Source organism: Perognathus longimembris, chromosome 4 (assembly GCF_023159225.1).
Source record: "Perognathus longimembris pacificus isolate PPM17 chromosome 4, ASM2315922v1, whole genome shotgun sequence".
NCBI lineage: Eukaryota > Metazoa > Chordata > Mammalia > Rodentia > Heteromyidae > Perognathus > Perognathus longimembris.
The window spans coordinates 9,025,238-9,052,671 of record NC_063164.1 but is presented as its reverse complement, the minus strand read 5'-3'; the positions used below and the strand labels follow the sequence as shown (position 1 = coordinate 9,052,671).

Genomic DNA, 27,434 nt, shown 5'->3' with positions numbered 1-27,434 from the left:
ATGAGTACTGATAAGGGAATAGAAATAATTCTAGAGGCTGTTTTGCTTCTTTTTTTTTTCCTGTATCTCAAGACTAGCTGCTTATTAAAGCTTTCTGTGGAAATATTGCAAACTTTAGGTTAGTTCTTGGCTTAATTTTAATGAGGACTTTCCCAACACTTACAACTTTACACTCTTACTTGATTGCTTTAAGACCCTACCTATTTTTTGTGAAGATATTTTTATTTCAATCTTTTTTGAAGTTATACGGTATGAATATGAATAACTGAAATGATAACAACATGAATAACTGAAAAATATATTCCATGCAATAAATGTTTTCTGACACTGGTGAAAGGATCTGGAGTAAGCTAAGAATTGAAGTGATGCAGACATCAGGGACAATGACCAAGCTGTAGAGGCTGCTATATGATATTGCCCAAGAGAAGAGGCTCATAATGAAGGCCCTGTTCCAGTCAGGCCCTTCCCTCTCCATTCAGCTCTACCAAAGTCATTTTTATAGGGACAAAAATGGAGAAAGTCCCAAGTTAGGGAACTTGGCCCTCCTAAAACCCTTAGAGAAAGGCATCAAAGTTCAAGCTTAGTGTCTTGTGAAGGAAAGGCCAACTTAAGTCAACGGGAGTTTTTAAGGAACAACAACAAATATAAATTAGATCTCAATGACCTCCTACCACATATACATATCTAATTCCCTACAGGGCTGGTCCTGAATAAAATGGAGTTTAACAATTATTTAGAAATCGCTTGAAATGACCCTAGCTTTTGTGGTAAAGACCTTCTAATTGTTACAAAGACAAACAGTTAAATCCCTTTGACTATCATTAAAACATTTGTTTCCTTCATATGTAGGCATTTTTTCTTCCAATATTGGTTACCCTGGACATCAATACTACTTCAATAGCTCAGGTAAGAAGCTTATTTCATTCAATACATTTTACCTTATTTTAAAAATTATTGTATTCTCTTATATAAAGCTCTCCTTTAAGATAACACTTGCTTTTGATGGGGTAAAATAGTTTACATGTTGTGTAATCATTTTTCCAGGTGGAGCCAAGAAGCCTGTTCAGATAGGTTGGCTAGGGAAAGTCATAACTGGGGCATGGAATAAAATTATATGATGAGGTCTGAGGTTGTGCATATATGATATTTAAACAAGTAAAAGTCCCTTGATTCTCAATGTGTTGCCATCAGAACATTAGACTTTGGTTTTAAGTGTACAGGTCTTCACCATCTACTTTGTATGTATTTAGGAAGATTCTAGGACATGGTGCTTAGCCTAGGCTCAGGAGTGGGGATGGCCTTGCTGGCAGAGTCCTAAGGCATCATATCACATCACTTAGTGAGAGACAATACATATGAGTATATGTTAGGTCCCTGGCCACCTCATGAAACCACTCATGGGGCCTCCACCCTAGTGACTTTATTTAAGCTAATTTGCCTTCCATAGTATCCACCCTGTAAATGTCTCAGTCACATCATATTTCTACCTTACTAATGTCATTACCATATGGCCTTTAGAAGTAAGAGGACAAACCTACATGAAGGGACAAAAGCATTTTCAAAGCAAAGTAAGGAGCTACACTGTAGTGTCTCTCACCAGTACCAAGTGGCAGATGTTGGAGCTATATAGTCTGGGGGGGGGGGGGAACTGAGTATCATAGTGTATCTGAATGTTTCTCCCTCGTATTCATGGGAAGATTTTGGAAAAGCTTGGAGCTGCAGGCTAGAGAAGCCCTAGCAGAGCTTAATGGGCATTGTGCTGCGAGCTAAGAAGACTAGAAAGCTGACAGGAATGTGGAGAAACTGTATATACTGGTATTAGAACTAGAGAAGTGAAAGGGAATATCGAAATCGAGAGACAAAGGATAAAAAGACAAACGACTCCAAAAGCAATACTTGCAAAACCATTTGGTGTAAACCAACTGAACAACTCATGGGGGGAGAGGGAGAGGGGGAGGGGGGACGAGGGAATGGGGAAGGAGGTAACAAATAGTACAAGAAATGTACCCAAGGCCTAACGTATGAAACTGTAACCTCTCTGTACATCACTTTGACAATAAATAAGAAAAATTTAAAAAAAAAGACTGCTTATGATGTTTCAGATGGGAACAAGAGTTCCTGGGAACTGGACAAGAGGCCTTTTGTGTTACATATGGAGAATAACTTGTCTTTATTTTGTCTATACCCTAAGATTTTTTTTGTGTGTGGGGGGGGGAGAAGGAGATTGAATTTACACATGGACTAACAAGTCTGATGGAGGAAATTTCAAAGTAAACCCACATTTAGGCTACAGTGTAAGTATTTCTGGCTGCTTTTAGTGTGGTTTATAGTAAGAATCAAAAGCAAGAAGACTTGCAGGTTGTTGTTTTTTTTCTTTTCTGAAAAGCCTAAGTAAATGTGGGGCTAAGGAAGGCATGGTTTGTACCAGAAGTTTGTAAAGATGCCCAGAGGGCATTTCAGTTACACATTAGAACCTCCATCTATTATGTATAGGCTCTCGGGTATGAAAGGGTAAAATCATTTGAAAGACTCTCCCTTGAGAAGAGAGCATCACTAGGGCATTCTGCTTGCGGAGTTGCCTTAGAAGTTCTGTCCCCAGAATCCATTTCACTGTGCTCTGCTGCCCAGGTGCTCAGAGGCTGTCGCAGTCACAATCCAGGTCCCCAGCTACAGCTAGAGCTGGAGGCAGAACTTAGCATCATTCTTATAGCACTGGCCTTGCAGACAGGAAGAATGCAGGAGTTTGGGGATCGTGGAAGCATGCGCCAAAATATGAAAGCCTGGAAGGCCGGAAAATAATGTACCAGGGTTGGAATCCCTGAGAACAGGGTACATGCAGCTGAACTCAAAAGTGCAGTGGAAACGCCAGGAAGTTAGAAATGCCAGAAACACGAAAACACTTGACAAGGAAAAAGCCTTAATCAACCAGCAGAGCCAGCTGAAGAGAAAGGTCATGTGCGCTAGGGGTTTCCCCACCCATGAAGGTTAGAACTCGGATCCTGCTGCCACAGACCCAGAGTACTCCAGGATTTAACATTTGGTCTTCTGGGATTGGTATTAGTTTGGTCCCATATGTCTTTTCTGTGGATCTTTTCCTTCCTTTTGGAAAGATTCCTCTATTCCATTATATCTTGGAACTATGTAAATTATTATTATTATTATTCTGCCAGTCTTGGGGCTTGGACTCAGGGCCTGAGCACTGTCCTTGATTTCTTTTTGCTCCAGGGTAGCACTCCACCACAGCACCACTTGTGGCTTTTTCTGTTTTTGTGGTGCTTGAGGAATCGAACCCAGGGCTTCATGCATGCAAGGCAAGCACTCTGCCACTAGGCCATATTCCCAGCCCTTGTTTTTGATTTTTGTAGGAGATAATTTGCCTTGGATTTCATTAGAGACTTTGAAGTTGAACTTTTTAAATGTCACAGAACAGTCTTAGGACTGTCCAGACTTTGGGGAAAATACTGCAGTGCCATTTAGTGCCTTTCTTCTTTTCCTCATTTTCTTTTTTTGCACCCCACTCTGTGAGTGAGAGAGAGGGACAGAGAGAGACAGACAGACAGACAATGACAGAGAGACAGAAACAGAAAGAAGAGAGCTACAGAGACAGGCTTGCTCTTTCATATGGAAGAGAGCAGCAACAGGTCTGTTCTTTTCCCCTTTGAGTATGGGAAGAGGCACATAGCCATTGCAGAAAAGGACCAAAGAATTCAGGGCAAGAATACAAGCCCCTTTTACCTTTCTTTTTGATCCTCTATAAGATTACCATGTTTGCATTCCTTCCTGTGCAGTGATTGAATTTATTTAAAGACAGAGCTCCGGGGCTGGGAATATGGCCTAGTGGCAAGAGTGCTTGCCTCCTACACATGAAGCTCTCGGTTCGATTCCCCAGCACCACATATATGGAAAACGGCCAGAAGGGGCGCTGTGGCTCAAGTGGCAGAGTGCTAGCCTTGAGTGGGAAGAAGCCAGGGACAGTGCTCAGGCCCTGAGTCCAAGGCCCAGGACTGCCCCCCCCCCCCAAAAAAAAAGACAGAGCTCCGGAAGGCCAGGTGGCCATGCTAATGGCCAACTAGGGAACTTTTATAACAGTGTATGTATCTCTTGCAAGTAATGATTTATTCTTAATATGGCTGTCTTCAGCTGCAAAAGTCTATCTAGGTCAAAGGACCTCATGAATTTTTAAAAAGCTGTTACCAATTTCTCTAATCTTGGTGGTGTTTCTTGATCTCTCTTGCCATGAAATCCTGGTATGTGTATAAGGAACAGATGGAGTAGTTAATAGAGTAATGATAACCAGAGTTTCCTTTACGATTAAGGCACAGGATACAGCTAAGAAAGAACATTCAGTGAGTATTCATCACAGGGCATAACTTAAAGTTCTTTATCTTGAGTGTTTGATTGTTAAACTTTTCCAGGAATAAAGATTTTAAAACATCTGATTGGACCAGCACACCAGCTGTAGAAAATTTTTAGTCCTTGGAGACCTGCTCTCATCCTAATAGATATTGATGGGATTTTTTGGTCTTGCCGAAGATTTATGGTTGATGATAGAGAATGTTTAACCACAACAGTCTTTTTCACTTAAAAGGCACCATTTTCTCTCCTCACATTTTGTCTGACAAGTGCCAAATGAGATTTTATAATATTCAGATGTTTAGAGTTGTGGACTTTTATTTCATTAAAGCATTGCTAGGTGGTTTTTAAATAAAAAATAACTTGAAGAAAAATGTTTTTCTGTATCAAGAAAATGTTGCCTAATGTTGCAGCAGATGTACCTGCAGTTAAAAACTGTATAGATCTACGGAGCTGCTGTACCCGTGAGTGTTCAGGATTTTGAATGGTTTGAGTGGTTTTTATGTGGGGTGGGGGGTAGGTAGAAATGCTGCTTAGGCCGTCTATAGCAGAATGACTTCTCAGAGGGATTTAAAAATGATAATGAGTCATGTGGGAAATACCCAATGTAGTACAATAAAATAATTGACATTCTTAGGGAATTGGGCAGTGTCTCTAGGGATTTCTGAAGAATCCCAGGGTATTTCAGTGACTTTTCCATAAATATTTTAGGATGTGGTTACCCCTTTTCTTCCTTTCTTCCTTTCCTCTCTCTCTCTCTCTCTTTCATGTGTGCATGCATGCATGCTTTTGTGTGTGTGTGTGTGTGTGTGTGTGTGTGTGTGTGTAGTTGTAGTAGTAGATACATTAACTTTGATTTGATCATTTGCTCTCCTATGAAATGCTCCCTTTCTAAAGTGAAGGAAAGTATAGGCAGCAAGATTTGTAACTCTGGTGCAGTGTCCTTTACTCTTAGGATGTAGAATTCTCTGGAGAGTTTCCCTACACATCAGTAGGTGCTGAATCTTTTTGATGGTTCTGTTGTATAGAAACCAATTTGAAAGAGGAGTACACATTTTATTTTATTTTATTTTTTTTTTTGGCCAGTCCTGGGCCTTGGACTCAGGGCCTGAGCACTGTCCCTGGCTTCTTCCCGCTCAAGGCTAGCACTCTGCCACTTGAGCCACAGCGCCGCTTCTGGCCGTTTTCTGTATATGTGGTGCTGGGGAATCGAACCTAGGGCCTCGTGTATCCGAGGCAGGCACTCTTGCCACTAGGCTATATCCCCAGCCCAGGAGTACACATTTTAAAACTCTGTCCACATCCCAGATTGGTCATACACTATTGTGAAGATTTGGAAACTTTTCCTATCTCCTTTTCCTCTTTCAAGTATCAATAATATCTGACATTCTGACAAAGGAAACATATGAAGGGAGTATAGAAGTTGTGTTCTTGGAAGTATTTAGTAAATCTACTGATTTTTTACTGAAGTTAGAGCAAATCATTTCAGAATTATCCCCTAATATTCTAAGCCATTTTTTGAAGTATCTTTTTTTTGTTGTTACCTCTGGGAAATTCAGTAAAATAGAACCAAGCTAGTATTGTGGTAATTGGTAAAATGGAAACAGTATCACAATAGACATTTCTCATGAAAAGATACAAAAAAAGTCAATGCATACAGAGATGCTCAGCATCATTTTTCATTAAAACCAAGTGAGAGGTCAAGCATGGTGGTGTATGCCTATAATCTCAACACCCAGGAAACCAAGGCAAGAGGATCATAAGGTCAAAGCTAGCCTGAGCTACGTAATGAGACCCTGTGTAAAAAAGCAAAACCAAGAATACCTCCAGTGAGATACCACTTCATCCTCATTAGGATAGCTATAATTACATTTGAAAAGATGAAGAATAGCTAGTGTTGGGGAGGGAAGTCAGAACTTTCACACACTGCTTGGAGGAATAGAAAATCATGTAACCACTTTGGAAAACATTCTTGTAGTCCTTCAAATGGTTAAATACAATTACCACATGACTCTCTAGATACAGACTTAGTAGAAATGCAAACTTAGGTCCACACCCAAAATTGTTTATAGCAGCGTCATTCATAATAATAAAAAAGGTAGAATTAGTTGAAATCTCTACCAACCAATGTGAAGATAAATAAAATGTGATATGTCCACACAGTAGACTATGATTCCACCCTAAAAAGGAATGAAATACCAATGCTTGGCATGCAACTGTTGACCAGGCACACTACATACATGTCATATGATCCTGTTGATATGATGTGTCCAGAATAGACATCTCTGTAAAGGCAGCAAGTACGTTAGTGATTACTTAGCACTGGGAAAAAATGGAAAGTTGAGGAGTGTTTGCTAAAATGGTACACATTTCTTTGGGGGGATAATAAAAATAAAGTTGTGCTCTTGCTGCTGCTGCTTCTGGTGATGATGACTATGATGATGATGATGATGATACAACTGTATGAGTATACTAAAAAACCATTGTGTGATATGGCCTAGTGGCAAGAGTGCTTGCCTCGTATACATGAGGCCCTGGGTTCAATTCCCCAGCACCACATATACAGAAAACAGCCAGAAGTGGCGCTGTGGCTCAAGTGGCAGAGTGCTAGCTTTGAGCAAAAAGAAGCCAAGGACAGTGCTCAGACCCTGAGTCCAAGGCCCAGGACTGGCAAAAAACAAAACAAAACAAAAAAAACCATTGTGTTGCACATTGGAGAATACATAATTGAGCAATATGGTAGGCTACTTTCTGTTTCTATAACAAGACTGAGTCTTGGTAGTTCATACAGAGTAGAAGTTACATTAGTTCATGGTTCTAGAGGCAGGACAGTGGAAGAAAATGGTACTGGAATCCATTTGGCAACTGCACAGGGCTGCTTTCCACATCATAACCTGGCAAAGGGCATAGTGTGGTGAGATAGAGCAAGTGTGATAACTCAGACCTCCCTTCCTCTTATAAAGCTACTAATGCCAGCCTGGTGGGGACTAACCCTAATGAGGCCTAGTCTCAGTTTCCTCCAAATATCACCAATTGTGATTTGGGTGATGAAGTTTCTAGCATGTGGGTTCTCAGTCAGTGTATCTCAGTACAGCTGAGGTGTTGCTAGGTGGTGAAGCATTTGCCTAGCATGGATGTGCCCTGAGTTCTGTCCCAGCACCACCAAAAGTGTGTGTGTGTGTGTGTGTGTGTGTGTGTGTGTGTGTGTGTGTAAAGTGATACATATACTTTGCATGACAAATATTTATATATACCTAATCATATTAGGTTATCAGCCCAAAGAAGGGTTTTATTATTTATATGAAAGTAAAGAATTCTGGAGCACTGGAAAATGTTATGTTATAAAGTGTCTCTTTTCATTTTGTATATTTGGAAAGTATTTTATGTATAACTAGTATAAAATAAATTTCAAAATAACCTCAGGACCAATTATCAAAGTTTCTGAATAAAAATATCACTTAATCCGAGCCTACTGTGTAGTCTTCCTTTCCTCCCTCCCTCCCTCCCTCCCTCCCTCCCTCCCTCCCTACCTCCCTCCCTTCCTTCCTTCTTTTTCTCCTCCCTCCTCTCCCCCCTCCTCTCCTTTCTCCCCTCCTCCCTCCCTCCCTCCTTTCCTCTCTTGCAATTGTGGGGTTTGAATTCAGTGCTTTCTAGACAGGTACTCTATCACTGGCATCATTCCCCAGGGATTTTTTACCTCTTCAAAAGGGCCTCACATTTTTCCTGAATCACATCCTCCTACTTAAGTCTCCCATATCACTGGGGTAAAATTATGCAACACCTTGTTTTCTTAGTTGAGTTGGGATCTCTCTTTCTTTTTGCCCAGGCTGACCTCGAACTGTGATCTTCTTGATCTTTACCATCTAATTTGAATTCCAGGCATGAGCTATTGAACCTAGCTGTATTCTTTTTGACCTGTGGGTTTTCTTTTTTTTGTTGTTTTACTGAAGTTCAACTCAAGCATGAACCATAACTATGTTGAATAATATGATGATATATGACACAAGACTCAGTAAAATTCAGGAATTTTCATCATCAATAAATACACATCAATTAAACGTATAAAACATCTTTCAAAGAGAATGATAATGATAAGATAGAGGGAGAAAATTAAATGATACCTTCTCTGTCATGTCAGAATGAGATGGGAAAATATTTCTTCAAAACTAATTCCGTAACTGTAAAGACAATCTAAATAATAGACTCAAAGTGACTGAAAAAGATTGATGGAAGCATTTTCCAAAAGTCAACTTTGCTCTATTATTGTTGATTTTACTAATGGGATGTTTTAGTTTGTTAGTCTTTTTGATTCTCTACTTTTTTGTTTTAATACCAGTCCTGCATGCTGTCCCAGAGCTTTTGAGCTCAAGGCTAGCTCTCTACCACTTGAACCACAGTTCTACTTCTGACTTTTTTGGTGCGTAATTGGAGATAAGTCTCACAAACTTTCCTGCCCAGGCTGACTTTGAGCTGGAATCCTCAGATCTCAGCCTCTTGAGTAGCTGGGATGACAGACATGAGCCGCTGGTACCTGGCTCCACCTTAATTTTTGAAAGTGCTATTAATAGGAACTACAGTCTTGATGAAATTGTAACTATAGACAAATTAGCTTGTAGATCTCAGTCTTGTTATTACTCTGTGAAGTATGATACTCAGAATAAAAATTCTGTAGTGTATATATTAACCATTGGTCTACTTCTCTTGTATGAAGCCCAAGTAAATAAGGTTTTATCCACCGTAGCCACGTCAACTCAGGTCCGGTCTTCACACAAAACATCGTGTACTGAATAGCTCCAAGCTCAACTCAAAGAATCTACAATGTGTGTCAACAGCAGATTCCCATCCTTCATTGCCTTCTACATCCACATCTCCTTTCCTCAGAGGACATAGCTCTTATTCATGTCTGAGTGCACATTGGATCCTGCAGATACAACATTATTGATCACTCCCCACCCTCATGGAGGCATTTTCTCTTTGTCATTTTTCTTATCTTGAGACGGTTCACTGTGTTCAGAATAATCACATGAATTATTTGATTGTGTTTGCTATGGGAAGTAGGAAGTCTAGAACAAAAGAACAGTCATTTGCTGTATTCTGTAACCTTTTCATTGTGCCTCTAGGCCACTCTGGGTATCAGAATCATTACCCATACGGCAGGCCAGGGCCCTATGAAGAGCCTGCCACGAACTACGATGTGTACACAGCAGGGCTGAGCGAGGAGGAACAGCTGGAGAGAGCACTAAGAGCCAGTCTCTGGGACCAAGGTAGGTAGCACTTTTACACCTTTTGGTTATTTTAAAACAGGCTTCATGTGGTAAGGTGGTCTGATAAAGGACTATTTGAAGCAAACTAAACTTTAAATACTTTATAAAAAGGGTGTATAGGTGAAAAAAATGTCTGCAGGTTGTGATTACAAAGAATGGGGTGTGATGCCATATTCCTAGCAACCCATGCTAATAAGGTGCCAGACTGTGTGTGTATCGTTAAAGTGGATCTTTTTATAGGCCCACTGTACTTGGTGATTTGACATTGAAATCAAGAAACTTAAAATAAAATTTAAAAAACAACTCTTGTGTGCCAGGAGAAGGAGAGGAGCTCCTTTGGAACTCCTGTCTGTAGGGCAGTTCCTGTGTCACTCTGTCAGTATTGTCCATACATTTCCCATCGGTTGCCCCCAGGCTCATAGGGGCCCAGGATCCAAACTCAGCTGTGAATTCCACTCAATCAGTCTCTGTAGGCACAGAGCCTAGGGAGTTCTTATTTCCAACGGGCATTCTAGAAGATTTATTTTACAAATTGATATGCGAGAACTGATAAACGTATCCTACCATCTTTGTTCTGGGTTTGGCTTATGAGGACGAGTATTCCTGTTTTTTTTTTGGGTGGGGGGTTAGTGACTAAAAAGCACCCATTCATTCGTCAAGCATTTTTTCTTATGCTAGGCACAAGGGGATCATAGTAGAAGGTGAAATCTGTCCCCCAAATGTTTAGAATCTTTGGTAGAGTCCATTCTTACTAGATGTTATGCTGAATAAGTAACCTCAGTCCCAGGTGTCTAGGAGAGGCTCAAGCTAAGTGATGAGGCAAAGAGATGGAAGTAAGCTTTATACTGGTTGCAGCCATCAGACTCTCACAGAAGAGGTGTCACTTGCGGACCTTCAAAAACGTGCAGAATTTACATAAACATAAATACATTTCTCAATGCATTCTAGCCAGGAGTCTGCCGTTGTGAACACAGAAATAAGGGTGTGCACATCCTGTGCTCACTTTTTTTTTTTTTTTTTTTTTTTTGGCCAGTCCTGGGCCTTGGACTCAGGGCCTGAGCACTGTCCCGGGCTTCTTCCCGCTCAAGGCTAGCACTCTGCCACTTGAGCCACAGCGCTGCTTCTGGCCGTTTTCTGTGTATGTGGTGCTGGGGAATCGAACCTAGGGCCTCGTGTATCCGAGGCAGGCACTCTTGCCACTAGGCTATATCCCCAGCCCCCTGTGCTCACTTTTGAGTGGAGGACTCGGAGTGAAATTCTAGGCTGGGCCCTGACGGCAGTAGTCCTAAGGTTAAACAGGCCCAATGGACAATGTTTCCAGCATATGATGTCATTGCCAATAGAGTTCTGAGTGGGAGAGCAATGTGTTCAGGTCTGTTTTATGATTTAACAACCATAGTTCTGTAAGCAAGGACTGAGCACTGGCAGAGTATTGTGCCCCATTAGGAGAATACTAAAGAATGACTATACAGTTCCTAACTTTAGGGAATACATTTTGGCAGAGTGGTTTGCATGGGAGTGGGGGCAGTAAATGGCATGTTAAGCTTAAATACTGGGCTGTATTCGTCTGAACGGGAAGTAAGAGCCTCGATTGTGAAGATGGCAGACGTGTAGAAATGATAACTTGTTTCTCGGGTGAAGAGTATCAGAACTGTGAGGTGTCAGTATTCTATCATGGTGTGACATTTCACCCTGAAACTTGTGGCTAGAACCAGTAAACACATATTCTTGCTTAAATGTGTGTGGATTGCTGGTGGCTCACACCTGTAACCTCCTAGCTATTCAGAAGGCTGAGATCTTAGGATCGTGGCTCAAAGTCAGCCTGGCAAGAAAGTCCACGAGACTCTTTATTTCCAGTTAACTACCAAAAAGCTGGGAGTGGAGCAATGGCTCAAGAGCACTAGCCTTGAGCCAAAAATGTTGAGTGCCAGAACCCAGCCCTGAGTTCAGGTCCCAGATGTAAGCACACAAAAGAAAAAAAAAGTGTGCAGATGAACTGGGCCAGACTACCTTGTCTTACTGGCAAGCTCCGGTACCTTCAGTGGTTAGTTGGGTGCTGGCTGCTGTCCATTGGCCTCATTTACATGTCAGACAATTTTCATCCAGCAGGCTTGCCGGGCCACGGCAGTCAATGGCGTATGTCTAGGAGTAGGTATGGGAATGAGCAAGGATTGTGGTAGCACAATGGCAGTTCCATACTATAGAGTTACCAAAGCAGGTTACAAGAGCAGACTCACTGGAGATGGAAAGAGACTCTGCCTCTTGTTGGAAGAATAACAATGTCACATGCAAAGGTTATAGAGAGTGGGAAAGGCCGAGAATCACATATAGTTAGTATACTGCCACCATCACAATCACTAGGAGCACACTTTAGCCCTGGGGCCCTGGGGCCTATATTTCAGCCAATTCTCATCAGTACTCCTATGGAGGGTTTGTGTTTACTGAGGGAGATAGGAAATACAAGACAAGCAGGCAGGCAGTACTTCTCAGCATGGTCTTTGTAAAGCCAGCTCCATCTCCTACACTAACTTCAAGTGAATTCCCAAGAGCCCGAAGCTTAGCCCAAGAGAAAAGATTTAGACTTACATGTTGGAGAGTAACACTGAATAATCAACTTCTGTTCAGAAAGCACGTAAGCCTAAAAGTAAGGCTTCAAAAACGATTAAAGATGAAAAGTCAAGGGGAAAAAAAATAAAGTACATGGAGGCAATGTTTGAATGTGGGATGTGGAAATATCTCCATGTGAACTATAGCCCAGAGGAAGGAAATGCAAACAAATATATCTCAAATTCTTGGGGTTTTATTTCTAAACCCTTGTTATATGCCCCCTTCATGGACAGAAGTTAGGAATAGTCAAGTTACTATGTTAGGTATTTTTTTATTGCTGTGGTTACTGACAAGATACCTGAGAAAAGCAACTTAAAGGAGGAATGATTTGTTTTGACTCATGATTTCAGAGGTTTCAATCCAAGGTCAGCAGGATCTACATTGGAGCCTAAGGTAGAAGTCAACTTCATGGTTATGGAAGTTTGTGACCAAGGCTTCTTATTTTATGATAGGTAGGAAGCAGAGAGACAAACAAACAGGAAGGGGCTAGGGCAAGTTAGACTCTTCAGAGGCATCCCCCCCCCCCCACTTCCTCAAACAAGTCCCTACCCCCTAATAACTCATTCAGCTGTGAGCTCACCCACAGATTAACACATCAATAAGGGTAACACCCTGTCTCCTCCTTTATCACTACTAGCTAGAGACCACCTGATCCTTTTAAGAGGACATATCCAAATCTGTTAATAACACAGGTCTTTCTCACAAAGAGAAAGTATGACTTCCTGAAGTAAGTACCATTATGTCTCAGAGCCCAAGGCAGGTAGAGTTGAAAGCATCCTCTCATCTTAAGGGTCTGGGGACTTGAGTCTCTAAAACTACAGAGGAAAGGTCTTTTCTTTGAAGTGTATTTTTTATTGTTATTGTAAAGGTGATGTACAAAGAAGGGTTACAGTTATATAAGTCAGATAAAGAGTGCATTTTTTAACAGTGCTTCTTCCCCTTCCGTCACTCTCCCAGGTTTTCCCTCCAGTCCCACCCACATGCTGTGTAGTTCATTTTCCCCATAGTGTCTAGTGAATTTCACTGTTGAGTTTGTTCACCGTTTGTCCTTCCATTTCTGTGCTCCCCCTTACCTTCCTAAAGATAAATAACAAACAAATAAGACAAAAGGAAAAGAAAACAAAAACAGCAACAAAGAAAAAAACCTCTTGTTTCCATTTCCTGGAGTTCATTTGGATAAATATTATATGTTTTATATGATCAGCTGCACATAGGTATTGCACCTTTGAGTTCCTCTTGTAAGAATATCAGAGGAAAGGTCTTATAGTTTGTGGATGAGAAGGAATTTAGAATAATATATCTTTGAGACTTCAATCAATATTAAGATATTCTTATTAGGCTAATGTAGTTAGTTAATATTAATTTTTCTGCTGAACAGTTAATAATATTTAATTATTTAGTAATAGGAAAAACAATTAGACATGTACAAGTGAGGAATTTCAGAATATAACAGTAATACTGAGTTTTCATAAACTTAATCCTATTCTTTTAAAAACTTCATACAAAACTAACTCAGAAGAGAACATATGCGGAATAGCAACAGAAATAGTGTGATGTTTCTACTACCTTCACTTAAAATAATTTTTATATTTTATTATCTTATCCTTAAAACAAAGCAATGAAATTAAGTACTTTGCTTAAAATTTTTTTATCCACCAGAGACTATAAGACTTGCATGACAAGAAGACTGTTTCTGAGATTATTTAGAAACCAGCTGTTTTGTTTCTGCTTCTGCCTAAAATAGTTGTTTGGTGGAAAAATTTGATTTCTTTCTGTGAGCGTGCAGTTAGTTCTTTATGACTCAGAGGTACAGAGTTAGGCTGGATTATTTTCATCATCTCACCTTTCATAATAAAGTCATCATTGGGATTTTTTCCCCCTCAGATTCCCATTTTATATACATTATACATTTTCCGAATTGAAAGGCTTCTTCTCTGCTCATAAAGAATCACAGAAAAACACACCTTGTTACTTGATATTGTCATTCAAATGACTACTTGATGAATCTGACACACAGGGACTTGATTGAACACATCCCTGGAAAATGTTGTCAGGAGATTATTATTGAGTAAACTGTGCTGGGAAAATTCATTTGCCATAGGAGAAAATTTAGGCTTGATCCTAGCAACTTAGTCAATTGTCTAAATTTATTAAATAAATTGTAAAAATAAATATAAAAATTCGTTAAAAGAAGAAATATAGCAGTAGTATGCAAGAGTACACAAATGTGTTAACGGAAGTATTGTAGATTCAAGGGAGAACTCAAATAGTGACTCCTTAGAAAGGCAAAGTGAAAGTTCAGCAAAATAAAACACCAGGAAGTGGTACTCAAAAGGGGTGGAAGGGGGGAAGGGATAGGTGAATGAAGGGGAGAAGATGAGGAGAATGCCGTCAAGAATCCAACCCATGTACTACACAGTTCAGAAAAGTGAGGAAGGGATTGGTAGGGAAAGGATGAACAGGTATTGAAAGGGGTGACATTGATCAAGATATATTGTACTCACAAACTACGTTGTTAAATGGCAACTCCTTTGTACAAATACTTAAACATAATTTAAAAAATTAAAAAAGAAGAGGCAGAGCCTGAAAAAAAATACAGCAATAGATTTTCTAACAAAATATGGGACAAAGAAAAAGTATTAGATCTTAACACTGAGATCTGTTAAGAACATGGTAAAAAAAATCTCCACATAGAATTTAAAAGGAGATTTTATTAACCAGCAGTGTGCTCTGACAGTAGTTTGCTCTGTATTAATAGAAAGTTACTATGTTTTCATCTCACCTCATGTTATGTTGGTAAGGGTACAGGCATTTCTATATACTGCTGAGGAGAATGTCAATTAGTAGAACCTCCCTAGAAAACATATTGCAAATGTACAATCGAGACCTTTATTTTCACTGATTTCTTGATAACACATCTAGCCTATTTAAGAAGTAATAAAGCAAGGCTGGGGATATAGCCTAGTGGCAAGAGTGCCTGCCTCGGATACACGAGGCCCTAGGTTCGATTCCCCAGCACCACATATACAGAAAAAAACGGCCAGAAGCGGCGCTGTGGCTCAAGTGGCAGAGTGCTAGCCTTGAGCGGGAAGAAGCCAGGGACAGTGCTCAGGCCCTGAGTCCAAGGCCCAGGACTGGCCAAAAAAAAAAAAAGAAGTAATAAAGCTGTGTCCAAAATCTGTGTACCAAAATTCTTCATCTCATCTTCATCTCATAATTAAATATAATGTAAACTTGAGTAGTTTGAAACTTGTACAACAATGTGAACAGAGATTAAATCATTTATAATTCAGCTGTAAAATAGACATTATGCATCCATGAAAAAAATAACATTTTTGTAAAATTATATTTAGAGAATGAAAACAAGCAAGGTGTAAATTGTATGTACCATAGGATCAGACTTTTACAACAACTAAAATATTTTCCAATTGAAAAAGTAAAGAATCATGAAGGCCTTAAAAAGGAAAACTCTCCTAGTGTCTTAATGAAATACTGTACATGTTAAAAAATGAGTTCTAAGGTAAACAAAGTTTAAAGTTATATAAACATCTTGTAAAGATAATTCATTTGCTATCATGCTAGTTCATTGTATTTCAAGCAGTCTCTTAAAAATAGTTCCATATACTGTTTTAAAACTAAAGTTCTGTGGTTCAGTAAGTTTGGAGTTTAATCAATTGGTTTCTTAATTGCAGACCTAAGCATAATCATCTGTATGTGGCCCTTCAAGGGGATCGAGCTTGTACTGCTTCCCAAACTTATTTGAATATGGAGCTCTGTGTGTAGGAGGGCGGAGCAGGGAGTAGAGATGGGACCCAAGTGATGTGAGAGTTGTTTTGGCTGAACCATTTGAAAGTGGTTGCAGACATCATGTTGCTTTAATGAACATTCTGCTACATTACCATTGTCACAGCAAAACCAATGGATTAGTATACTAATAACATCTAGTATTGAATTTAAACACAAAACTTCCCAGTTTTATTTTTTAAAAAGTCTTTTATAACTAGTTTTTCCAATGTTGCACTTCTTTCTTCTTTTCTTTCTTGTTTTCTTTCTTCCCTCCTTCCCTCCTTTCTTTCCTCCTTTCTTTCTTTCTTCCCTCCCTCCCTCCCTCCCTCCCCTCCTTTCTTTCTTTCTTGTGAGGCTTGAACTCTGGGCCTGAACACTGTCCTTGAGCTCTTCAGCTCAAGGCTAGCATTCTACCACTTGAGCCACAACACCACTTCCAGTTTTCTGGTGGTTAATTGGAGATAAGAGTCTCATGGACTTTCCTTCCTGGGCTGGCTTTGAACCTTGGTCCTCAGATCTCAGCCTCCTAAATACCTTTTTCTTTTTTTATATATAAAATTGTGCCCTCTTGTTCTCTTGGAGATTAGTCGTATTAAACTGTGGAAATTTCACATTTTGATTATTTCTTCATAGTGCCATTTGACTTTTTTCTCCATTCCCTGTATTTCATGTATGGAGAGGCACTTATGTTTGAGGACTTAGTTAGATTTGAGTTAAACATTTTTAGCACATACATCATAATTCTGTGTCCTCATAATACATCATATCAGGAGATATAAAGTATCAGACCATTTCATTCTCACTGATAAGTTTCAGCACTGGGTTCAGGTGACAAGTGACAAATCTGTCAGTTGGCAGAGGACATTTCTCCCATTCCTGTTAGCATGCCTGTATGAGACAGTTCATTACCACTCTATGAATATCCTGTTTCCCAAAAACCTTCTAAATGATGTTTGTTTTTTTGGTAGTCTCTGATGATCTTGGCAAGATTATCATTTCATTAGGTTTTGTGCTAATATTTTACCTCTTTTTCACACTAAAATATGCTCCTTTGTAGTATAGTTGCATGAATTTCAACAAGAATGAAGTTCTGATCTCAAAAAGTTGAGCTATATAGAGCATTTGTATCACTCCAGGTATTCTCTCTCACACTCCTTATATCATCTACTTCTCCCAACTGTAGTGCTGGGTGGGTGATCAGCATCTTCCCAACTATGCTTTCTCTAGATGTCATGGAAATGAATCACAGTGTTTCCCTCTTGACTTCTTGCACTTTTGTTAAGTACATTACAATTCAGTCCTTTTTATGAGGGAGCTTTTCTTGTATGTATAGACCACAGTTTTTGTTTCTTTGTTAATCCTTTCTTTAGTTGAAGGACCTTTTGATGGTTTCTAGATTTGGGCTTTAGGCATTAATCTGCTGGAAAAATTCACATGTGGGTTATTTGACTGAACAACAGTTTTAAGATTGGGCTTGCTGGTTTGTACAGTGACTGAATATTCAGCTTTGAAAGTAATTGCCTGAGTTTCAAAAGGCTGTACTTGTTTTGTATATTCATTGACAGTGAATAAGAGTTCCTCTTGTTCTATGTCCTCCTCAGCACTGAGAAATTTTCGTTGTTTTTATAGCCATTCTAAAAGTCCTATAATAGATGTTACTCTCTACTTTCAATTTGCATTTCTCCAAAGAGAGTATTTCTTAACATGTCTTTATTTACCACCTGGTGTCTGTGCTGAAATTGACTCATTATTTTGCCCATGTTTTATTGGGTTGTTCTCCTTAACTGTGTTTTGAAAATTCTTTTTATATGCTTGATACACTTTCTTCATCAGATATGTGATTTGTAATTATTTTACCCTTGATCTTTGACTTATCTTTCCATTTTCTTAGTAGTGCCTTTTGTGACATAAAAAGGTTTTAATCTGGATGAAGTACAATTTGCCATTTTTACTATTAAGGAGCTTAGTTCTGTTTCTAAGTGAATTATTTTCCCTTGCCTAAAAATATGGAGAAAAAAGCTCCATATTTTCTTCTAGGAATCACTTAGTTTTATAGTTCATGTTGAGGTACATACTGATTTTAACTTAGTCTTTGTTCTTAAAATATTAGGAATGAATTGAGGTTTATTTCTTTGCCTCAACTTCTGTTTCAATAGCATTTGTTGAAAAGATCATTATTTTTCCATTGAATTGCCCCTATATTTTTGTTAGATGACATCTGATTATATTTACACGAATCTGCTTCTGAATTCTATGTACTTTTGCATTGATCTATGTGGAAATCTATCCCTTCCACAATACTACATTCATATTTCAATAGATTTATAGATTCTTAAAATTAATTAGTACAAAGCCTTCAACTTTGTTTTTTCAAAAATTCTGTGGTTCCTTTGCTTCCTTTTCCTTTCCGCATTAATTCTAGAAGAACATTAATATCCACTAATAATCTTGCTCAGCTCAGTTTGAACAGAATTAACCTCTTAGTGTTAATGAGCTTTCCAATTCATCTTAACTGAGTATTTCTCCATTTGTTTGCAGCTGCATTGATTTCTTTGACCAATGTTTTATAATTTTGAATGTGAAAATTCTCTATTTTTTTCTAAGTATATTTTTGGAAGAGGTAATACACTATATTGTCAGTGGCACTTTTTGAAATACTTTTATATCTGTTGAAGTTATGATATACTTTTCCTTTTTCCAGCTGTTAGCATACTAAACTATACCAATTCCCAAAATTGAAATAGCTTTGTATACAGTAGTCTATCCTACTAAAAATGTCACATGAGAGGAATATTCTATTATTGTTACATGGAATGTCACATGAGAGGACAATTAGATGAAGTTAGCTAGTACTGTAATTTAGGTCTCCTAGAGCCCTGGTTGTTTTCTGCTTGTTTTGTTGAGTTCAGTGAGTATTTTGAATTGCACAGTATTAATATGAGGAACTCTGAACATGGGTGGTTGTTGTGGTTGCCTGTGGTTACCCTGAATGCATGAAAGGTTTCCCGTTCCTTTAGCGTTGTTTTTAGGATGAAGTTGTATTTGCTTGGAGTTTTTTCTTGACACAAGCTTGAGCTTTCTTTCCAGGTCCTCCTAGTATTCTCTGACCACATGAGTTCATTTCCCTTTCACTCAAGCCTCTCTCCAGTACTGCTGCTACTTGCTACTCCGTGCCTCTCGCCTGCTGGTGGGAGGCAAGCCAAGGTGTGTTCTGGTTGAGCCTTGCTCTGGGACAGTCCTTGTGTTCCTGGGGTTTGGCCCTGTGGCCTTCTAAATGTTCCACTAGTTGGACCAGGACTACTTCTAATTCTACAGGAAACAAAACTAAATGTCCTTGCCCTTCCGCCAGGCTTTATAAAGGCTTCCATTCCTTCAGTGGCTGTACCAAGATGACAAAGGACAGGGGCACTGCTTTCTCTGGACTCTTAACTTGTCTCTTGTGAGACTAGCCTGCAGGTCCTCAGCATTTATGTTTATTCCATGAGCGAGATGGATGCTGTTTCCAACTTTTGTAGTCGCAGCTGGTGAGCAGAACTTTCCTATGCTTTGCTTCAGTCTAAATCTATTCCTTATACAATGATTTTTCCCATCTTCTTCATTTTGAAACCTAAGAGGATCTCTTCCTCATGAAATCAGTAGAAACTATAATAAAACATGCAAAAAATATTTCATCCTTTGATTCCAGGTCCTCACACTAAGGAAGGTTATGTGATTGTCAACAATAACACTGAGTTTTGAAAGAGACAACTAAGAGAAATTCATTTGGTAGAAAGAATGCTAATCCTGCACAATTAGTTTCAGATTGTTTTTAGTCAAATATATTATAAAAGTGATTAAAGAATCAAGGTAGCAAGCTTTTAAACCTCTATTATCATGTTTCCTAATAGTACTTGGCCATAATTATAAGCCCTTATGTGCATGCCTGGAATAATAATGCTTAAGTAGCCTTTGTAGAAGAAATGGCAAAATCTCTATTATTTTAAGGGCTTGCACATTTACTGTTAACAGAAATCTTGCCTTGTTCTGTTGGCAGTCTCAGCTCTTATAAATCAGTCCAAGAGGCAGCTGATAGCGTTATAATTTAAAAATTTGCAAAAGAGCCATCTTTTTCTTTGAGTCAAAAAGCAGGTGCTGGCTAGAAGCATTAGCTCATTGCATTTTCTCTTTCCCCCTCCCCACTCCCTGCCCCATGTAATTTGTGGGTGTTTTTATTGTTGTTTTTCTCAGTAGCCTTGCCACCAAATTCAGCTGGCACTTGGTACAAAGCCTTGTCCTTTTCAACTTCAGTCTGTCGCCTGTGTCCTGAGTAAAGCTGGAAATCCTCACTGACATGTGGAAACACTTGTGCTTCTCTTAGGCCCTTCTGAAAGGCAAATGGCCATAATCACACTTTGGCTGTCTTGTGAAAATCAGGCAGAGTTGTCATCCCCCATGGTACACTGTGCCATTGGGGGGAGGGGTGCTCCTTACCCATATGTGACATGGTAGGAGACACACTACAAAGGTCTTTGCTGGGGAATGAAACTGATTGTGCTTTGTCTATTCTTAGTCTTTATATTTAAGATTATGTATTTATATAGATATATGTCAAATGGAAATAATATTTAGGTCCTAAATTAATTTTTGTGGTTAATCAATTATAATAATCAATTGATAATATGTTTGAATCCTGTTTTTAAGTACCATATGTTCATAAGCATCACTTGAAGTATGAAAGGAAGAGAGGCATTGTTTGGATTAAGTTGTACTTTTTTCTCTTGCACTGAAGCAAGATGAAGGTATGTGAAATTATCATTTGTCTGTCTCTAGTATTATATGGAAATCCCTCAGAAAGGTGAAGTATGTTGAAGTTTTTATTAGTGTATATTGCACACAGTGATGAATGTTATGGAGGAAGTGTATAGCAGAAATGGAGTACTGGGAAATATTGGAGTATTGGTGAGTACTTGACATTTAGGTCTCAGGGCTTACCCATGAAATTAAACTCACACAACTATAGACAGCAAATCTAAGTTTGTATGTACATAAATGAGGTGATTGCCTCTTACTCGGTTGTATTACATGAGCCTGCCTTGGTCCAAAGCCAGGGATAGTTTGTAATATATGAAAAACTTAACTGCTGACTTAGCAGGAACAGTGTAGTCAGGACAGAAATGTATGGCAGAACCTGTGTGACCACTTAATTTTATTGTTTTGCCTTTTGTTTTGTAATTTGATATGTTTTCCCCTAGGAAAACTTCCTATATAATCTTTTTTTAAAAAAGTGCCATTTGTCAGATTGTCTACAGGCAATTGCAGTGCGGAACAATACTTGCTTCAGATTACTGGTTTTTACTTGCTACAGTTTATGTTGGAAGTATGCATTTTACTGAAAAAAGTTTGGCATCTAATATTGTATCTGCGTGTGAAATTGTGCATGTGCAAAGCTCTATGTTTTATACATATTTCTTCCAATCTGTGAAAGTTGTATATATGCCATCTAGGAAGATTAAGAGAGAGTGGATCTGAGTTCCCTTTAGGTCACTAATGGGAGATAGCTTCCACTTGTTTAGGGTCTGTATTTTAAAATATTAAGTCTAGACTAGCCCGAGAGAGAGAAAGAGAAACAGAGAGAGAGAGAGACAGAGACAGAGACAGAGAGACAGACAGAGAGACAGACAGAGAGAGACAGAGAGTCAGAGAACTTGAAATAATTTTAAAAAATTGACCCTATTAGTTTTATTTGAACTAATTTATACTTTTCTTTGCTACTTACCCCTGCAATCTCTGTCTAATGAAAGACAGCATGTTTTTGTATGCTAATGGTAACACTGAGTAATTGTTTTTGAAATGATCTCTTTTTGTAGCACAATCTTCCCTAAAACTCATTGTCCTCTTGCCTTAGCCTCTCTACTACTTGGGATTACAAGCATACCCTACCACAAAAAGAAGCAAAAGTACTATCTAACCCTACCACCAAGGTAGAAAAAATTTCACATTTGGAATGCAGCTACCGATAAAGATTTAGTGAGATTCTTTCCAGGCTAGTGACCATGCTAGGAAGGTTACTGTGCTAGGAAGATTCATATATCCACACACAACAAAAAATAAACATTTTAAATTATTTCCAGCATTTTCTATTGTGAAATAGAGGTATGGGCAAATTAAATGACTTGTCCAGGATTTTATCCTAAGTGGGAAATGCTGTACCCAAAGGCTGGATATGTTACGGGGACACTGTTAATAATATACAGAGCAGTCACTTCAGAAAAATTTATGTCTAGGCTGCTGCTGAATTGTCTTGTAGAGATCACCCCAACTAATGTATACACAGAAGACTTATAGCCCTTCATATAGTCCGCCCATGTAACTGATGCCTATGGTATTAGAACTCAGTGAACTACTGTGATTGTCTTAGAAGCCAAAACTGCATTATGTGTGACCACTCTAGAAAGTCTTCACTAACTTAGAGCAGTGACATTTCACTTTCTTTTGTCTACAACTGTTTTGCTGTCTAGATAATGCTTTGTCTCTGACAAGGAAAACAAGTGTTGAAATTTGTTTTTCCAATGTGAACCATGAGAGATGATGGACCATTAAGACATATTACCACCTTTCCAATCGGAGTGAATCCTTACTCTTCAATCATTGGGTTAGTAAACCAGAAAGTGGGTTGTTATAAAGCTAGGGTACCTGTGGTCCCCATGCACCTGCTTGCCCACATTCTAAAGTGGGGTGAAGCTTCTTGAGGCCCTCCCCAGCTCCATGCTATAGAACTCCCTGCCTCCCTACCCTTTCCATTTCCCTCAGACTCAAGCAACAGAAAACAGACAAAGACACTTGTCCATATACGTCTCACTAAATTTTTTGTTTGATTGATTTTCATTCTTTTAAGTAAAAATTGCTGGTATGAATTTTTAAAATGTGAAGTAAATAATTTATATTGAGAAGAAATGTCTTCCTTCTACAAAAAAACACTTGAATTTCAAATGCCTCATAGGACACCCCACCCCCCAAAGTGCTCAGTGTCAACAATCAGAAGTTATCTGCTGCACTACAATTTACCTTTATTAAAATGGTAGCACATAGGCATTTGAAAATAATGGTATTTTATATAATTAATTAACTTTTTTCCAGTCCTGGGGCTTGAACTCAGGGTCTGGGTGCCGTCACTAAGCCTTTTTGTACTGAAAGTGAGTGCTCTATTCCTTGAGCCATAGCCCCACTTCTGGCTTTTTCTGAATAGCTTATGGGAAATAAGAATCTCATGGACTTTCCTACCCGGGCTGGCTTCAAACTGTGATCCTAAGACCTCAGCTTCCTGAGTAGCTAGGATTATAGGCATCAGCCACCAGCACCTGGCTTGTTTCTTTATTGAGATAAGAATTCACTGTGTTGCTCATGGTGATCTCAAATTCCTGGTGTCTCAGCCTCCCAAGTGCTGGGTCTATAGGCCTACCATACCTGACCTCAAATAATGCTGTTTTTAATATAGACATGTTAGAAACATTTGAATTCTGAATATTTGCATAGTTAATTTAAATTGAACTTGCCTTCAATAGTTTTCCTTTTATAAGTGATTTGTACCAACAACAACAATGAATGTATTTACTTGCACATACTAGAGGTTTAAATGTACCTTAAGAGGTCAGAATTTTTCTTTTTTTCTACTAGTCCTGGGACTTGAATTCAGGGCCTGGGCACTGTCCCTGAGCTTTTTTTGCTCAAGGTTCATGCTCTACCAGGACATTCCTGCCAAGGCTGGTTTTGAATTGTGAACATCAGATCTCAGCTTCCTGATTAAGATAGAAGAATTTTATGCTGAGCTTTAACACATTACCCTAAGTCTTTGTTAATAGCAAGAATTTCCTGTCTTCTCTAGCTCCTTTAAGCAAATATCACTCATATTTACATGCCTTCCTCCACCCATTTTATTGTGTTGTGATGCTAGAGAAGAAAAACCAAGAATCATGTGTTGGCTTCCATTTATTATAGAATCACAAATTCAGCTCTTAGAGTGGTCTAGTTTCACTACATGGCGCTTCTCCAAGGATCCAACACTATTTATAATTCTGTCGTAGTTAGTTGTGGGAGCCAGATGTGAGAAGTCATACATAGTAGATATTTCAACCATCTCAATTAGAGGGCCAACAATCTTCTCATGTCACATCTGTGTTATTTAAATCCACTTTTGTTTTCATATAGGACACATTTGTGCAAAGTCATTAGTACGACTATAAATATTAAGCTAATTTAATACTATAAGCACTTGCTTTGGAAAATCTTAAATGGCCTAATCATATTGCAATAGAAGACACAGTAAATAACTCATCATATAGGGTAAGATGAGCCAATAAACAAAGAAGCAAGTCCACAGTGTGTCATATGAGAAGCAGGGTGTAAACAGGGATATTGTAAGATTTCGTAACTGCTCATAAAAATGTTGTGTTAAGGGCTGGGGATATGGCCTAGTGGCAAGAGTCCCTGCCTCATATACATGAGGCCCTGGGTTCGATTCCCCAGCACCACATATACAGAAAATGACCAGAAGTGGCGCTGTGGCTCAAGTGGCAGAGTACTAGCCTTGAGCGGGAAGAAGCCAGGGATGGTGCTCAGGCCCTGAGTCCAAGGCCCAGGACTGGCCAAAAAAAAAAAAAAAAGTTGTGTTAATATATAGCCAAATGGCAATTATCTTAACTTCCGAGACTAAGACTCATATATGCAACTCCCATTTCTTGTTTGGCTTATCTCTAACGCTGACATTTTTTGCAAAGTCATTTACATTTGCAGAGATAAAGGTGTTATAAGGATGAACCCATGTGTTACCAAATGTTAAGTACTTCCTTTCCTCTCACCATGATCTCATCTCATTTAATGCATGAAGTTGTGTTTTATACCAGAATACAGGGAGCAGTGTACTTTATCCATTTACTTGCAGCCTCTTTGGGCTGTTTGTGCCTGGGCAGGAAGACTGAGCAGAACCTAGAACATCTGAACTAGGGTCTCACCATTTTTCTTTTCTTTCTTGTGTGATCCCTTCTTTTCTTTCCCATTTCTACTGTAAACCTTCCAGGCTAAACTTAGCCATGCATGTGGTATAAGAAGGTGAACAACTTCTGTTATTGGTAGCTAGCTCTCCCAATTTATCACAGTTCCATCCTTTCCCTCGCTTTCCCTTCTTGTCTCCTCTTCCTTTTTTCTTTGTTTTTCTAATTAAAATATACATATCATAGGTATATAGCCCAGTGATTTTTTTCATACACATGTAAACATATAGCTAGAGAAAACATTTTTCTGAATTCTCTCACTGTAGGTTAATTTCACTTGTTCTAAGTATTCAGCATCACTGTTCACCAGGAAAAAGTAAAAAGCAAAGCCATAACAAATAGCTAAAGGCTAAAAAGCAGGTGTTCCTAAGTGCTTGTGAAAATGAGTGACCCCTGGAACACTCACCCATTGCTGTGGGGCTGGGGGTAATAAAATAACACCACTAATTTGAAAACTGGTAGTTTCTAATGAAGTTAAATGATATCTTCCGTATGATCTAGCATTCTTAGACCTGCACATCTGAGAGGAAAATATAAGTTCACATATAGAGTGCTCACTAGCTTTACTCATAGTAATCCCAAACCCAAAAGTTGCAATTATTTCTTTCTGGAAGATTCCATGAGACTCTAGATTCTGTCCTACTTCAAGGTCTCCCTATATCATATGACAACCCTGGCACTAAGCAGCTCATTTGTTTACAGCACACACACACACACACACACACACACACACACACACACACACACACACACGCTTTTCAGCTCTAACTGAATTCAGCCTTTTCATAGCAGTACACAACGGAAGGTTAAGATGCAGAGGTTCGGTAGCCAAAGGGTGCTGGCACATTCTTTGTGGGGGAGCATGTTTATTTTGCAAAATACAGTTTGGTGTTGTTAGAGACAGTACTAAAATAGTATTGCATTGAGGAATCCTCACCAATAAAAATGAAACAACCCAGAACCCAATAGTTTTCCATTTTCAGCTCAGTGAGACTAAAAGGAATCCATTTGCTTTTGGCTAGTGTGATGCTGAAATAAAATAAAATGTAACTAGCCCATGGACATTAAGGGAGACAAAGTGCTTAATAAGTGTCTTCTAGAAGAAGTGACATCTGGGGAGAACACCTGCTATCTTCATTATATCTTTAAATAAACTGTGTCTCGGGGGGCTGGCAGGGTCCTTCTTTGGCACACGGTGCTGTGATAAAGATAAATTTTGAACCTCAAGCAATTTACTGATGGGCAGAGGATGCTTTTTTGGTGAGGAAGAGAAATAAACCACTGACTATCTAATGTATGCCCAGCCAAGCTCATTTTGAGCATAACTTTGAGACTGGTATTTATCAGGCTGTGCCACATTCCTACCCTTAATAGTAGCCCTGATCATCGCTACTTGTTATTAACCTCCTAGGACCTCGCATGTAGAAGTGCGTGTGCACTGCGCTTCTTAGTATGTAGACATGTATGCTTAGTGAAATTCTGGACTTCTTTGTGTGCTTTAAAGAAGGGGTCCAAAGGCCATCCAGCAATGCCTGTGCTAACAGCTTGTTTGTGTTCTGCTTTTGCTCATTAGTCCTGCGTGCAGTAAGGGCAGCAGTGGGTGGAAGTGAAAAGGCACCAAAGCTGTCCTCGGCGTGCCTTTTAAATCTGTTGTCATTTTGGCAGATTACACTACTCACCAAGAGTGAGTTCCATAAGGAAAGGCCGTGAAAAGTCCTTGTGACTCCAGAAAATCATATGTAATCAGCCATGTTGTTCAACTTGTTAGTCTGAGGAAAAAGAATAGCCACGAAATTCTATTCTATCATCGATAGGATTTTTATAAACGAAAACCACAATGTCTGGATTTTAGCTGTCTGAACTTCATGCTTTCTCTCTCCTAAAAAAAGCAGCAGCTGCTATGCACTCTGCATCTCTCAGACCTTGACATCAGACAAGGGGGACATCATCAGAGTTAATGAGCAATTAGGACGCTCTTCCCTGTCAATTAACTAGCAGAGTAATGAGGCCAAATGAGCACTGTCTTTAAAAATGCCAAGACTTATATATTTTTTTAAATGTGCCTCTCTCTGTTCCTTGAAGCTACGTGAATAAACAAACAACCACTTAACTTTAAAAGTCCGAAATAAAAATTGCATCTACAGCAAACAGAAGAGGAGATGTATGCATAATGGAGCAGCATACTTTAACCTCAGACTCCATGGTGTTCTTTTCTTCTTAGTAGCCACAGTGACATCATCACATCAATCACCTTATCTTAAGTGTAGACAGACAAAATACTCAGCTACTGAACATCCTTTCCATGTATGTGAATGAATGTACAAAGTGTAAGCTTGAGGCAGTCTTGGTATTGATCCTAAGTTTCCAGACTATGGCCTGTCTATAGGTTTGGGCTCTA

At 39.1% G+C, this 27,434-nt stretch overlaps 1 protein-coding gene across 5 annotated transcripts in view; it reads left to right on the top strand.

The window, feature by feature from the left end:
- Rhbdd1 (rhomboid domain containing 1) overlaps positions 1-27,434 on the top strand; it is a 112,172-nt gene that overhangs the window by 54,887 nt on the left and 29,851 nt on the right. For all 5 annotated transcript variants that reach the window (XM_048344643.1, XM_048344641.1, XM_048344642.1 and 2 more), the window contains 2 exons: positions 850-906; positions 9,474-9,617. In XM_048344643.1, the coding sequence (XP_048200600.1) occupies positions 850-906; positions 9,474-9,617 (201 nt within the window). The remainder of the gene's footprint in view (positions 1-849; positions 907-9,473; positions 9,618-27,434) is intronic.